This window comes from Tursiops truncatus, chromosome 19 (assembly GCF_011762595.2).
Source record: "Tursiops truncatus isolate mTurTru1 chromosome 19, mTurTru1.mat.Y, whole genome shotgun sequence".
Lineage (NCBI taxonomy): Eukaryota > Metazoa > Chordata > Mammalia > Artiodactyla > Delphinidae > Tursiops > Tursiops truncatus.
In genome coordinates this window covers 1,805,680-1,818,255 of record NC_047052.1, presented here as the reverse complement: position 1 = coordinate 1,818,255, position 12,576 = coordinate 1,805,680, and the positions used below count along the sequence as shown (strand labels likewise).

At 49.8% G+C, this 12,576-nt stretch overlaps 1 protein-coding gene across 2 annotated transcripts in view; it reads right to left on the bottom strand.

Annotated features, from left to right (window-relative positions):
- Window positions 1-10,028, bottom strand: part of KLHDC4 (kelch domain containing 4) — an 81,733-nt gene extending 71,705 nt beyond the window's left edge. Inside the window, exons 1-3 of one of the 2 annotated variants that reach the window (XM_033846339.2) lie at window positions 9,789-10,028; window positions 8,734-8,850; window positions 2,688-2,730 (exon numbers count right to left, since the gene is read on the bottom strand). In XM_033846339.2, the coding sequence (XP_033702230.1) occupies window positions 2,688-2,730; window positions 8,734-8,738 (48 nt within the window). In that variant the 5' untranslated portion in view covers window positions 8,739-8,850; window positions 9,789-10,028. Of the gene's footprint in view, window positions 1-2,687; window positions 2,731-8,733; window positions 8,851-9,788 lie in introns of those variants that run through there. The other variant, XM_033846337.2, reaches the window with a different exon arrangement.
- Window positions 10,029-12,576: the final 2,548 nt, after the last annotated feature.

Sequence of the window (12,576 nt, the reverse complement as noted above, 5' to 3'; positions counted from 1 at the left end):
GGGATGGATGTTTTACTGGTTGTCTGTGCTCCGCCTTTGGAAACGGGTTTGAGGGCCTCGGGCTCTGGGTGGCGTCCGCCTGGAAGCAGTCGGGCCCCGTCCCCGAGCCGTCCGCCCTCAGCTCGGAGACCTCCTCCCGGGGACTCGACACCTCCTGTTTCCGCCGCCACCGGGCCCGGGCCTGAAGGCTGGCTTCAGTTTCTGACGTGTTTACGCATATTGCTTAGTGCGTGCACATTGCACAGTGACCCAGTTGGGTGACTTGGTAAATGAGCCGCGTTTTGTCAGCGCGAACCCTTGTACGAGTCAAATGATTGCTGTGCCTTCGTTCCCCATAGAGACGCTTATGCACTTAAAGGATTCGCAGACCCTGAGCACCAGATATTGTTAGGGGCTGAGGATACTGTGCTCAGCAAGAAAAACAGCCCTGCCAGTCCGCCTTCTAGGTGACTCCTTAAGTGTCCTGTGTGAGGCGACTTGTTTCTCCATGATCGAGCAGGGCTGATGACACCCCCTCCAAGAGCAGTCAGTGTTCCAAGTCTGGGAAGCCAAACCGCCCCCTAGCATTTGACTCAAACGACTTAGTAAATGGGAAAAACCACAGGTAGAACGTGGAATGCTATGGTTTGGACAGAGCAGAGTGAAAACGCTTCTCATTGCTTAGAAGATGTCATCTTTGGACTTGTGATCAAGGAAACAGGACAAATTAAGGACAAGCACAAGCAAACATTTGGCAAAGGAAAAGCATAAATCAGGAAATTATCTCCTTTCCTACTTTGTGGGTGAACCGCCCCAAGGCTCAGCCTTAAAGAAATTGAGACAGGCTGAGACCTGGGACCTTTTGGTGCAGTGCTTGCACCTGGACAAATCTCGTCCAAACAAAATACAAAGAAACTAAGGGATTTAAAATAACTGCATGAAAAACAACAACAACAAAAAACTGCATGCATGTGGCAGTTGGGGCAAACTATGAACAAGATACAAAAAGACCAAAGACCCAACTGCCACTTCTGAGGAGTCAGGAAGCAAAGCACAGGTACTGCAAATGATCCCTCTACTCAGCACCGCCAAGTTGGGGGGGGCAGACCACCCAAGCCACTGTTGGGAACCAACCCGTGGACCCGCCTCTGCCCTCACCCCATGTAAGGTACAAGCTCGCCCCCCCACCCCCATCCCCCATCAGGGGGCGAGCAAAGGATCCTGCTACTTGGTTTCGCTCCCTCGTGCTGCAGCACAAGTCCCAATAAAGCCTTGCCTGAATTTCTTCTCTGGCCTCTTATCAATTTCTATTGATTAAGGAGTCCAAGAATCCTAATCGGTAACAAAATCAACTTAGATCCAATCAACTTACTAATCTCTGAGCAGGGAGGAATGCTTTTTCAGCCAACTCCAAGCCTTGTCCATTAACCTAGTCTTTCAGAAGAAAAATAGGGCTTCCCTGGTGGCGCAGTAGATAAGAATCCTCCTGCCGACAAAGTGGACATGGGTTTGAGCCCTGGTCCGGGAAGATCCCACATGCAGCGGAGAAACTAAGCCCGTGCGCCACAACTACTGAGCCTGCGCTTTAGAGCCCTTGAGCCACAACTACTGAAGCCCGTGCGCCTAGAGCCCGTGCTCTGCAACAAGAGAAGCCACCACAAGGAGAAGCCCACACACCACAGCAAAGAGTAGCCCCGCCCGCCACAAGTAGAGAAAGCCCGCGCACAGCAACGAAGACCCAACGCAGCTAAAAATAAATTTAAAAATTAAATCTTTAGGGTTTCCCTGGTGGCGCAGTGGTTGAGAGTCCGCCTGCCAATGCAGGGGACGTGGGTTCGTGTCCCGGTCCGGGAGGATCCCACGTGCCGCGGAGCGGCTGGGCCTGTGAGCCATGGCCGCTGAGCCTGCGCGTGCAGAGCCTGTGAGAGGCCACAACAGTGAGAGGCCCGCATACAGGGGGAAAAAAAATTAAATCTTTAAAAAAAAATAAGAAAAATAAAATTTGGGGAACTACGGGGGGTGGGGAGGATGGGGAGGTGGAATAGGATTCAGGCTGCCGCCGTCCCCAGCACCGATTGTAGGAGAATGTGAGAACACGTGAGATGATAGAGAAAAGAACCAGCTAGAAGCCAATTGGAAGGGAGCTGCAGAATTTCACAGTACCCTGGCCCCTGAACCTGCAGACATAATCGCCTTCAACAATGAGCTACAAATGGCGAAAGCCTCACCAGTGCTTCTCAGAAACCGTTACTTTCCCTCTAGTGCAATATGACTAAGAGCATGCCTAATCCTTTTATACTTTTCTGAGAATACTGGGTAACCTGGAGGCAACACACTTGAAGTAAGATGGCCCTTCAGTCACAGCGCATCTGTCTGCAACACATTACACTGATCGCCTCTTAAGAGCTACGGAAGGGGGAGCCTATGCCCTGCTGAAGATTTGGAAGGATCTGATAGATGGAGGATTTTGTACTTTTATTATCTGAAAGAATCTTGAAGCTCAGTTGGAAGGCTCTTGGAATTAATAGTGTCATGGTGATTTACATGAGGTTGAAACTCTCATTACCAAGAAAGAACACTTAAAATGAGATCAGGATCCTAAAATAGTAGAAAGATGAAGTACACGGTCCTATTTTAGTGAAATTCGCGTTTTTGAAACTTTAATGAATAATCTTAAATCTAATATATCATTAACATTTAGAGTGTACCTTTTGTGTGGTCAGGCGCCCTCTGCTGTCTTCAAGTTGAAATCTAGAAGAGAAAAAAATATTAACAATGCACCTAACATCTAATTACCCTCACCACAAATAATCAGTGTAATTGGAGAGATCTCCCAAGTATGCTATAGATGCAGTGGGTCTTTGTACTTTCCCACCTGGAAAGTGATCATATTAAACCCGCCCGCCTACTACACAGAACTCTTGAGAGAATCAAGTGAAATTTAAAAATCTTAGAAAAGTAAAAAGCAAAATACAAATTTAAGAGATTCTCTGTGCTGCAAAGTGGGGTCGCGGTTTTGAACTGGCTGACGATCATTTCATTTAACAACATGAATTGGTTACCACAACGCGGGGATGTTGTACCGGGACACATGAGACAGAAAACAGAAGACCCAGCCACCAGCTTCAAGGAGGTTTTCTTCTAATGAGATCAACATGATGACATTCCTCAAATGCTCTGTGAAATGAAGCAGGGAATAAGTACAGAAGGAGAGGATGTGGGGAGAAAGGGAAGAGGGAAGGCAAGGGAGGGAGTGACATCAAAACCTTTGTTTCATGTATTTTGTCCAGTTTAATAGACATCTGAGGGGAAAGGGGGAAACCCAGTCTCTCTGCTCCATCATGGCTGAAAGCAAAACTTTCTCCTCTTTGGGGTCAAAGTGTGCTGTTTAATTTCCAAACACTTGGAGATCTTTCTGTTATTTATTTCTAATCCAATTCATTGATTTGAGGGATCTCAGAATTCAGTGCTCTCCATGTCCCTTTAATTCTGCTTCAGCTGCATCCTACAAATTTTAATATGTTATTTTGATTTTCATTCAGTTCAAGACACTTCCTGATTCCCTTTTTGATTTCTTCTTTGACCCTTGGGCTACTTAGAAGTGTGTTATTTCGTTTCCAGATATTTGGAGATTTTCTAAAGATCTTTCTGGAGAGTAATATTTTTTCTCCACCTGCTTTTGCGGTTTTTTCCTTCATCTTAGTTTCACTAAGATACGTTTAGATATTTATTTCTTTGTATTCACTTTGCTTGGGTCCTCGTGAGGCTGTGTGTGGTGGCCTTACAGGTCTGGGATTTCTCTGTCATCCTCTCTTCAGAGGACGCTGTTGCCCCCTCGTCTCTCTCTTCTGGGTCTCTTAACCTCTCTTCTCCATTTTCGCTCTGTTTGTCCCTCTATGCTGCATTCTAGATAATTCCTCCTGGTTTATCTGCTGGTTCATGGATTCTTTGCTCAGCCCCATCACATCTGTCTCACTTGTCCATATAATTTTTTATTATGATGAGTAATTTTCAGAGGTTCAATTTTTCTCAAATCTGCTGGATCCCTTTTATAGCTTTCAGTTCCCTGAAGATGTTTTCAAGCTGGTCTTGTCCTTAAATAATGTATGTTCATCAGTCTGTGCTGCAGTGACGCTGCTCGTATCCTTGAAGAACTGCTTGTGAATAACCTTTGAAAGATTTCAGCGAAAGCATCTTTTTCCCAAGGGTAATTGCTTTTGCTTCTGCCAGACAGCCTCGGACACTGCCAGCTCATGACATCCTGACTCCAGTTTAGTATCTTAAGTTTCTTTTGGACAACCCAGGTGATGTAAATTGAGGCTGAGAATCCAAGGAAAGCCTGGATGTGGTTACAGTATCTCAGGGACCTTGCCTTCCCACATACCCCGCTCGGCACTGGAGTGACTTTCTCTGTTCCCGGCATTCTGGGCAGCAGGCTTACTTCTGCTGCTCCCTCATCCTCAGCCACAGCTCTGGCACCTCAGCTTCATCTGCAGGGAATGGCCCTGTAGCCCCCACCTGGGACAGCCGTGCATTTGCTGAGCTTTCTCCTTGCCCTTCGAGGCTGTCAAACCCAAGTCAAACACGGCAACACTTGCCCATGCCGGAAGCAGAAGCCGTCTCGGAGCCCAGCCTCTACTCGGTTTTCTTTCTGTATGTACCTCCCATTAGGCTCCGATTTGGTGATTCTTTACTCCTTGTTGATGCCTTTAAGAAGACTCATTTCAACATTTATCCATCCTTTTCTAGTTTGAATGGGAGGATTGGTCCAGATAGCTAGTCTACCATATTACAGCACAGCTTCAGTCCTTACATGGTATTTTTCAGCGTGTCATTAATACACTAACTTTTAAAATTCGGAAAATACAGGCACAGCCTGTCTTTCTTCGCTCCCACGCACATCCACGCTTAGCATGGGGGGGAGTTTCCTGCTGACTGATTTTAAGCGAAGATCTGTGTTGTAGTTTCACTCATCTGCTTGGCTCACACGTGCAGGGTTTCTTCATCCTTGCCGTCGCCCCATCTTCTTTATCACCCATTTCGGAGCCAACACGTGAGGATCAGGGACATTCTGTAAGTCATCAGAGGCCAAAACTGGGGAGGGGGAAACGCCAAAACCTAGATAATAGTGCAGGAAATGCAACAAAAGACAGAGCCATGCTGGGTATGTTAACTGTAAACTCGAAACGGACCCGTAACATCACAGCGAGTCAGGGAACAGGTTGCGATGAAGCCAACGACCTTGCGTGCCGCCCTGTGAGCCTGCAACTGCTCAGTTTCCCGGCCACTGTGTCCCCTAAACCTACCCAAACGCAGCCCAAAGCCAGCTCTCCTGCACGCAGATTCCGAGGCACCAGCCTAGAGAACACGCAGCATGCGAAACTGCAAATCTGTCCCCAAGGTTAAATTTGTTTTTAAAAAGGTAAAACTCCTTGCCCAAATAGTTGGAGATATTGGTGATTCTTTAAGTTGATTTTTTTTTTTTTTTTTTTTTGTGGTACACGGGCCTCTCACTGTTGTGGCCTCTCCCGTTGCGGAGCACAGGCTCCGGACACGCAGGCTCAGCGGCCATGGCTTACGGGCCCAGCCGCTCCGCGGCATGTGGGATCTTCCCGGACCGGGGCACAAACCCGTGTCCCCTGCATCGGCAGGCGGACTCTCAACCACTGCGCCACCAGGGAAGCCCTAAGTTGAGTTTTTAAATCCCCATAATATCACTCTTTTGAGCATCTGGCCCTTTAATCCTGCCTGACCCAGGAACCAGCTCGGTTTTCAAGCCTGATCATCTCACAGTCAACAACTTATGCTCAGGGTTCACAGCCATAGCCCCTTAAATTCCAGCTGCCTGGCTTTGAAAATAGATCGCACGGCACTAAACGTTCTAATTCTCCAGAAGGGCTGTTCTCTCGCCTCTTCCAGAGAGGCTCTGACCTCAGGCCATCTGGAGGGGGCCAGGTGTTAACCCTTCACGGAAACGCAGTTCTGAAACCTAGGTTCTCGGCAGAGACCTAACCACATCCTCCTATCCTTGGCCATTAACTGCGTCATTCATGAATGATGCAATTAATCTAAAACATGTGAAATGCAGCAAAGGCTTCTCATCAGAACCTGAGAGTTCTACGTTGTTACAAAGCACTCAAAGACCGGACTGGAGAATTGGTTAAGTGGTGCCCAGTATTTCAAAGGCATGCCAGGAATAATGTTCATGTTATCTGATTTCCAAGTAAGTCAAAATTTTCCCATGAACGCATTTCCTGGAACGGTCCCCAGGATACGCTAGGAGCTTACCGCTTTATAGTTATCCATGTGCTGTGTCTCTCCTCCGCTAGGTGTCAGTCTCCCTCAGGCTGTATCTTATTCACCTTTGTATCCCCAGGACAAAAATGTTGCACTATTTGCTAAATGTTAATAAATTATGAATAAACAGTGAATGAATCAAAGCCCCCACATGACACCACGACTTGACGCAGAGAAGGTCTGTCCAGCATGGTCAGAGGAGGGGAATGTTTGAGCTGCTCAAATATTTCACAGTAATGTCCTGTATGTGGATCATTCATCCCCAAAGACTAAGAACCACACACGTGGGAAATCAAAACTCAAGGGAGATAAAAATGAAGATCTAGAAAGATCTATTAGAGGAACACAGGACCAGTGAATAAGTGCACAGTCGACACATTTTGAATAAGACGCCTGTCCTATCTTCCCTGTGAAGCAGCTTTGATTGCAGGTTTGATCCTCTCATAGCAAACTGTTCAACTCTAAGGGGTTTGGGGTAGGCTCTCACCCCGATTCCTGTCTCACACTTGCTGTTTTTCCTTCCTCCCTTCTCTTGACTGAAAGGAAAAGGCACAGCGTAAAAGTTGTCAGTTAAGTTGATTCGGGGACCTTCCTGAGGACTATATACCCCTCTCAGAAGAGGTAAGGGAGAAGCCAGGATATATAGCAATTCGTGTGATCAAGCATGAAAAGATTACTGCTAATCACAAAGAACGGACATCTCAAGTTAATGATTTTAGTGTGCTTTTCTAGGTGTGGAAAGATGCAAGAATCTGGGGTCATTGAAACTTTTCCTTAGATGTGTAACTTCACTATCTAAGGGGTCTGTATCCAAGGCACAGAGTGCTTCCTGGTTTTCTTCCATCCTGAATTCCCCTCACTGTTGGTGGGCGACTGCAGGGGCCGAAGGCTCGATACTTGTAGCCGTGGAGTGGCGGGCAACTTCTTTTCCTTACTCTCCCTTCCTCCCTTCTTTCTCTCTTTCTCTTTCTTTCTCTCTCCATCCCCAGCCCCCCTTCCTTTCTTAGTGTTTCTCCTTCTGGCCTGAGAAGGAAGGCCTGGGGTGGACAGAGCGGAATTCTGCCCCGATGGGCCCCGGAAACACTGTCAACGTTGAGAGTAAAAACAAAAAGTAGGTTATTCCGGGGAATGCGTGGAAGCTGATCAAAGGCAAAATCGTGACGCCGGTGAAATTGCTCTGACGCTGTACAAGGCCCTCATGCTGTGCTGCCCCCGGACCCTCCCAGGCGGGGCTCCACTCCGACGCCTTAACACCCCATCCAAGTGTCTTACCTCCCGGTCTCTCAGATAACCTCTCTCGAGGATGACAGCATTAACTAGTGATTTTATAAGTAACGCAGATGCTCCACATCACACGTCATCAGGGAATTGCAAGTTAAAACAGCCAGGAGACGCCTCCACACACCCATCAGAACGCCCGAAACCCAGAACGCTGACAATACCAAATGCTGGTGAGGACCTGGGGCATATGTTTACACGAGTCATGTCGGGGAAGACTTTTCCTCTACCTTCTAGGTTCTTCTGCCTGGTCTATGAAGTGGATGGGCATGGGACAGATTAACGGGAGAAAAATCAAAGATTAATAACACGTGTACATGGGAGAGATCCAGAAAAGAAGCTGAGTAACTCACCAAAATGGCCGAAACCCTCGCCCTAAATACCATTTGCAGCTAAACACAAACGAGGATGGTGAGTGCAGTGGTTTGGGACTTCAAAGGGGAGGAAGGTCATTCACGTGGAGATATTTGGTAAATATCTGTTTGCTGGGCCGGGCAGAGACAATGGGTCGCTGAGTGGACTCTCATCTCCACGCCTGGCCCATATTCTTTGCAGACATATCGGGTGATAGCTCTATTCTGGGAACAAGCCCTCTGTCTAAATCCTTCGGGCAGTGGGAGGAAGGTCAAAGTTTCTTCCCGAAGTCTTTTGGTGTCTTGATTGTTCTCAGCTTGAAATAATTTGCAGGCCAGAGACATTTTGGGTGTCTCTGGCCTGCAAATTTTGTTCCCCTACAGTAATGTATTTAATGTTACCCTCGATTCATCCAAAAAACGTAGCAAGCCTGTAAGAGCAGTGCTACAGCAGGTGGGGTCTTGGGAGCCAATGCCCACCTCCCAGAAAGTAGGTTTGGGGGTGCTCTCTCTGGGACACGGATATGAAACTGCAGACTCTCGAGTGGGTGGCATGCAAGGCTCATGGTGTCACTACAACCTGCTCACCGACCCATTGCTGTGCATTTGACGTTAATGGTTGCTTCCTGGCTGGCAGATGACCCCGTCTTCCTGGGATACCTCTGAGATACCCCAATAAAGATGAGGAAACATCTGTCACAGGCTGGGCCGCCTAGCAGGGGCTCTACCCACAGGCACATGGGAAATGTTCACATTAGTATATGTCTAATAATAATAATAAAAGAACAAGAAAAAGAGGGAGAGAAAACCCAGTCACCAGACTTACCTCATTAAAAATTACCAGGTACTGGGACTTCCCTGGCAGTCCAGTGGTTAAGACTCCACGCTTCCACCACAAGCGGCACAGGTTCGATCCCTGGTCGGGGAGCTAAGATCCCACGTGCTGCACCGTGCAACCAAAAAAAAAAAGGAAATTACCAGGTACTATGTGAACTGGGCATCCTCCCCCTGCCCTGACCCCTCCCCACTTCTGACCCTTGACACGGAGGAGGCATCGAAGGGTCTGCTGTCAGCATTACTTGGTGATAAAATAATGACTTGGTGATAATATTCTTAAAGGCAGAAAGGGGTGTCTCGTTTTGTCTTAGCATCAGGCCACTTTGGTCCGAGTGGCCAGGGCAGGGCAGGCTGAGTACCTTCTGGCTTTTGCTGAGACAGAGCCGACCAGACCCTCTCCTGGGCCGAGGACGGAAGGACGCAGACTGGGGAATCTGGGCTCAGCAAGGGCAGACGGAGCTCCCTTAGGGTTGAGGAGCAGCCCCATGGTCCTAGTGGACCACCAGAACCCATAGCCGGGAGCCAGGCCCAGGGCCACGGGGCTGTGGACACAGTCCGCACAGGGAGAAAGGGGCCTGAGGGGTGAGCTCACCCTACCCCACACACCCTCATGACCCCCAGCCAGGAAGGCGCCCGTGGGGTGGGGAGGGCCTGGGTCACCCCGGACGGGACGGACAAGGCTTGGTGTCCCCAGGCTCCCGTGGGGGGATGCAGACAGCATGGAAGCCGGGAGAAGCACGGAGGCAGCAATATGGGAACTGGCCACCAGAGGTCAGCCTTTCCCCACAGACGGCCGCAGGCCATGTGACACTGACCTTGCATCATCCCCGCATGGCGTCCGGGAGCAGGGCCTGGGGCTCACCACCGCCAGGGCTGAGCCCGCAGGAAAGCCCCCGGCACTGGAAGTAGGAGCAGCCACGGCTCTCCGTGGCACGAACTGTGCCCCCTGCGCCTGTCACACTGGAGGTTGGCTGGTCCCCAGGCAGGGAGCCAAGAGGGGCCGGGACGGGAGGCTCGGAAAAGTAGCTCTTCGAACTAACTTACCTCCCTGATGAATAACGTGTTAGGCGCTGCGTTGGTTTTTGGTTTTTCGAGGGTTTTTTTGGCCGCGCCGCGTGGTTTGCAGGATGTTAGTTCCCCGAACAGGGATCGAACCTGGACCCCCGGCACTGGCAGCTCAGAGTCCTAACCATTGGACTGCCAGGGAAGTCCCAGAAGCTGCGTTTTTAAGAGCGGTTTCGGTGCAGGCTTTGTGATCGTTTTGTAGGATGAACCGAGGGAGGACCGGGCTTGCCAGCCTTCAGATAGGACACCTGGGCAGGCACAGCCGGAGCCCTGGGGCCCCAGAGGAGTCGGCCAGGCTTTCCTAATCTGGAAAGATGACGGGGGTGTGGGGGGGTGATGTCTGGGAAAAGGGTTGTTTGCAATCCCTGGCGGCACAGTCACCCAGTGTCTTCAGATGTCTATGGAAACCTGTAAATTACTGTTTGCTCAATCGTTGGGCACAGGAAGAATCCTCCCTCCTGCCTGCCAGGTGAGGACAGCGGTACCAAGGGCTCACGTGGAGGCCAACTGTTTGTTCTTAAAATCTCAACCTTCAACACTGTCATCTCCGATGATGATGATGACGTCATCTCCGTCATCAACGTGTCGGAAAGAACTAGAGCCGACCCACCTCTGTGCTTCCTGCAGTCAGACCCACGCGGCTCTCTCCACCGGGTTTATAATGGGCTCTCCGGCCTCACCCTCTGCCCTCTGCCCCTGCACCTGCCCCCGCACCTGCCCTCTCCCCTCCCGCGCCTTACTATTGCTTTCACCTTTGGCTCCTTTTTTTTTTTTTAAATCAGATACTTTTCCTTTGGAATACTTTTAGATTTGCAAAAAAGTTGCAAAGATAGTTCCGAGTTTTTGTGTGTTCATCTTCCAGGGCATGGTAAGTCGGTCAAAATGGAGAAACCAACACGGGAACATGACTGGTAGCTAAACTGCAGACGTTATTTGGACTTGGCTGGTGTCCTCACTGAGAAGTGGAGTATTTTCTGCCATATCAGTAAACAAAGGATGTCAGTCGTCAGCGCTTGCAGCCACTGCCAGTGGTGAGCCGTTGAGGGAACTCTGGAAAGAGAAGAATACCTGCCACCTAGCAGCCATCAGACTGCAGCCACTCCCCATGGTGAGCCCTGGGGAAACTCAGGAGGTGAAAACTGCGGATACTGGCCCCAGAGAGCTGAGGTGCATATCAAAGGAATGAGTTCAGTGAGCCCAGACTCTTGCATCTTCCCATACATAGAAAACCGCTAAATTCCTTTAACTTGAGATATCTGGTTTTCCTTTAATTAACAATAATCTTTGGACGTTCAGACTACCTGCATTTCGTTGCAAAACTTCGATATAATCTGGCTGTACCCGCCCTCGCCTCCTGGGAGCAGTTCTCTCAGGGTTACTTGCGATGCTGCCTCCTGGGCTTGAAGTCCTAAAAATTCCTGCCGAATAAAACATAACTCTCAACTTTTAGGTTGTGAATATTTTTTTAAGTCGACACCACTCATATCCTTTGTCTGGTCCCATTCAGGATCCCATGCACGTCACAATGTTGCATTTAGATGCAGATCATTTCTCAGAGTGCGGACTGCAAAGCACCCCTGCCCACCTGGTGTGGCTCCCACCCAGAAGGCACCACCTGCTGCTCTTGGGAGAAACGCCCTGAGTGGAAGTGTCCGGCTGTCTCAGAAATGTCTTTGGGCTACAATGGAGACCTTCCTTTTTTTTTTTTTTTTTTTTTTGCGATATGCAGGCCTCTCACTGTTGTGGCCTCTCCCGTTGCGGAGTACAGGCTCCGGACGCGCAGGCTCAGCGGCCATGGCTCACGGGCCCAGCTGCTCCAGGTGCTCCCGGACCGGGGCACGAACCCGCGTCCCCTGCATTGGCAGGCAGACTCTCAACCACTGCGCCACCAGGGAAGCCCTGGAAGGCCTTCCTTTGGCCTCTCCCCATCCAGCCTCCACAATGGCTGTCCTCCGTCCCTTTGGGGTACCCTCTGTCCTCACCGCTCCCGTCGCCTTGCTCTCGAGATTCTGAGTATCAGTCATTCACTACTTAGTATATACCCCGGGCTTTGCTCAGCACTGTTCACTGCTGAGCGGTGAAGATTCAGAGTTCTCTGGGGTGGGAATCGTCTAGAATCTTGGGTGCCATTAGGGATTAAAGGTTTTTTTGAGAGTCCCATTACTTAGAGAGTTCCCCTCACTCCTGTGACTGTGGCCCTTTCTGCCCCTTCCCCACCCATGCCTGGAATAGCACAGATCCTCGTGCTGTGTTTCACTGATGCCCACCCCGCCCCCCAGAGTTTCCCCCGAACCCCATAGCTGAAGCACCGACACAGGACATCATTTAAGACTCACGTCCATGCAGCGAGATGGTCTTTACTCGAAAAAAAAGGAAGGGAATCTGTAAGAGAATCTTGCCTAGGCCGGGCCCTCCTCCACCACTGGTCTCCCGGTAACCAGGTAACCAGGATACCTTCCTCCAGCTGCCCAAGGTCATGGAGTTCCACTCAGAAAACCAAAACAAACCCCTAGGTAAGGGATGCAAAGATCAAAATGTCCCCACCGTGCACCAAAGGGAACACTGAGTTACCTGTTTCTCCCGCTCAGGGGCCGCCGGCCACAGGGAGCCGGGAGTGTTAGTGATTTCCTCCACGGGACGATCCTTATTTCATGTGATTGTCAAACGCGGCCAAAGCCAGGGGTCTGAGGAGCACTGGTTTTCTGAATCAGTGACCACAGTAAAAGCTGCAGTGACCTTGCAGGGCCGCATAACTGAGCAGCGTTCT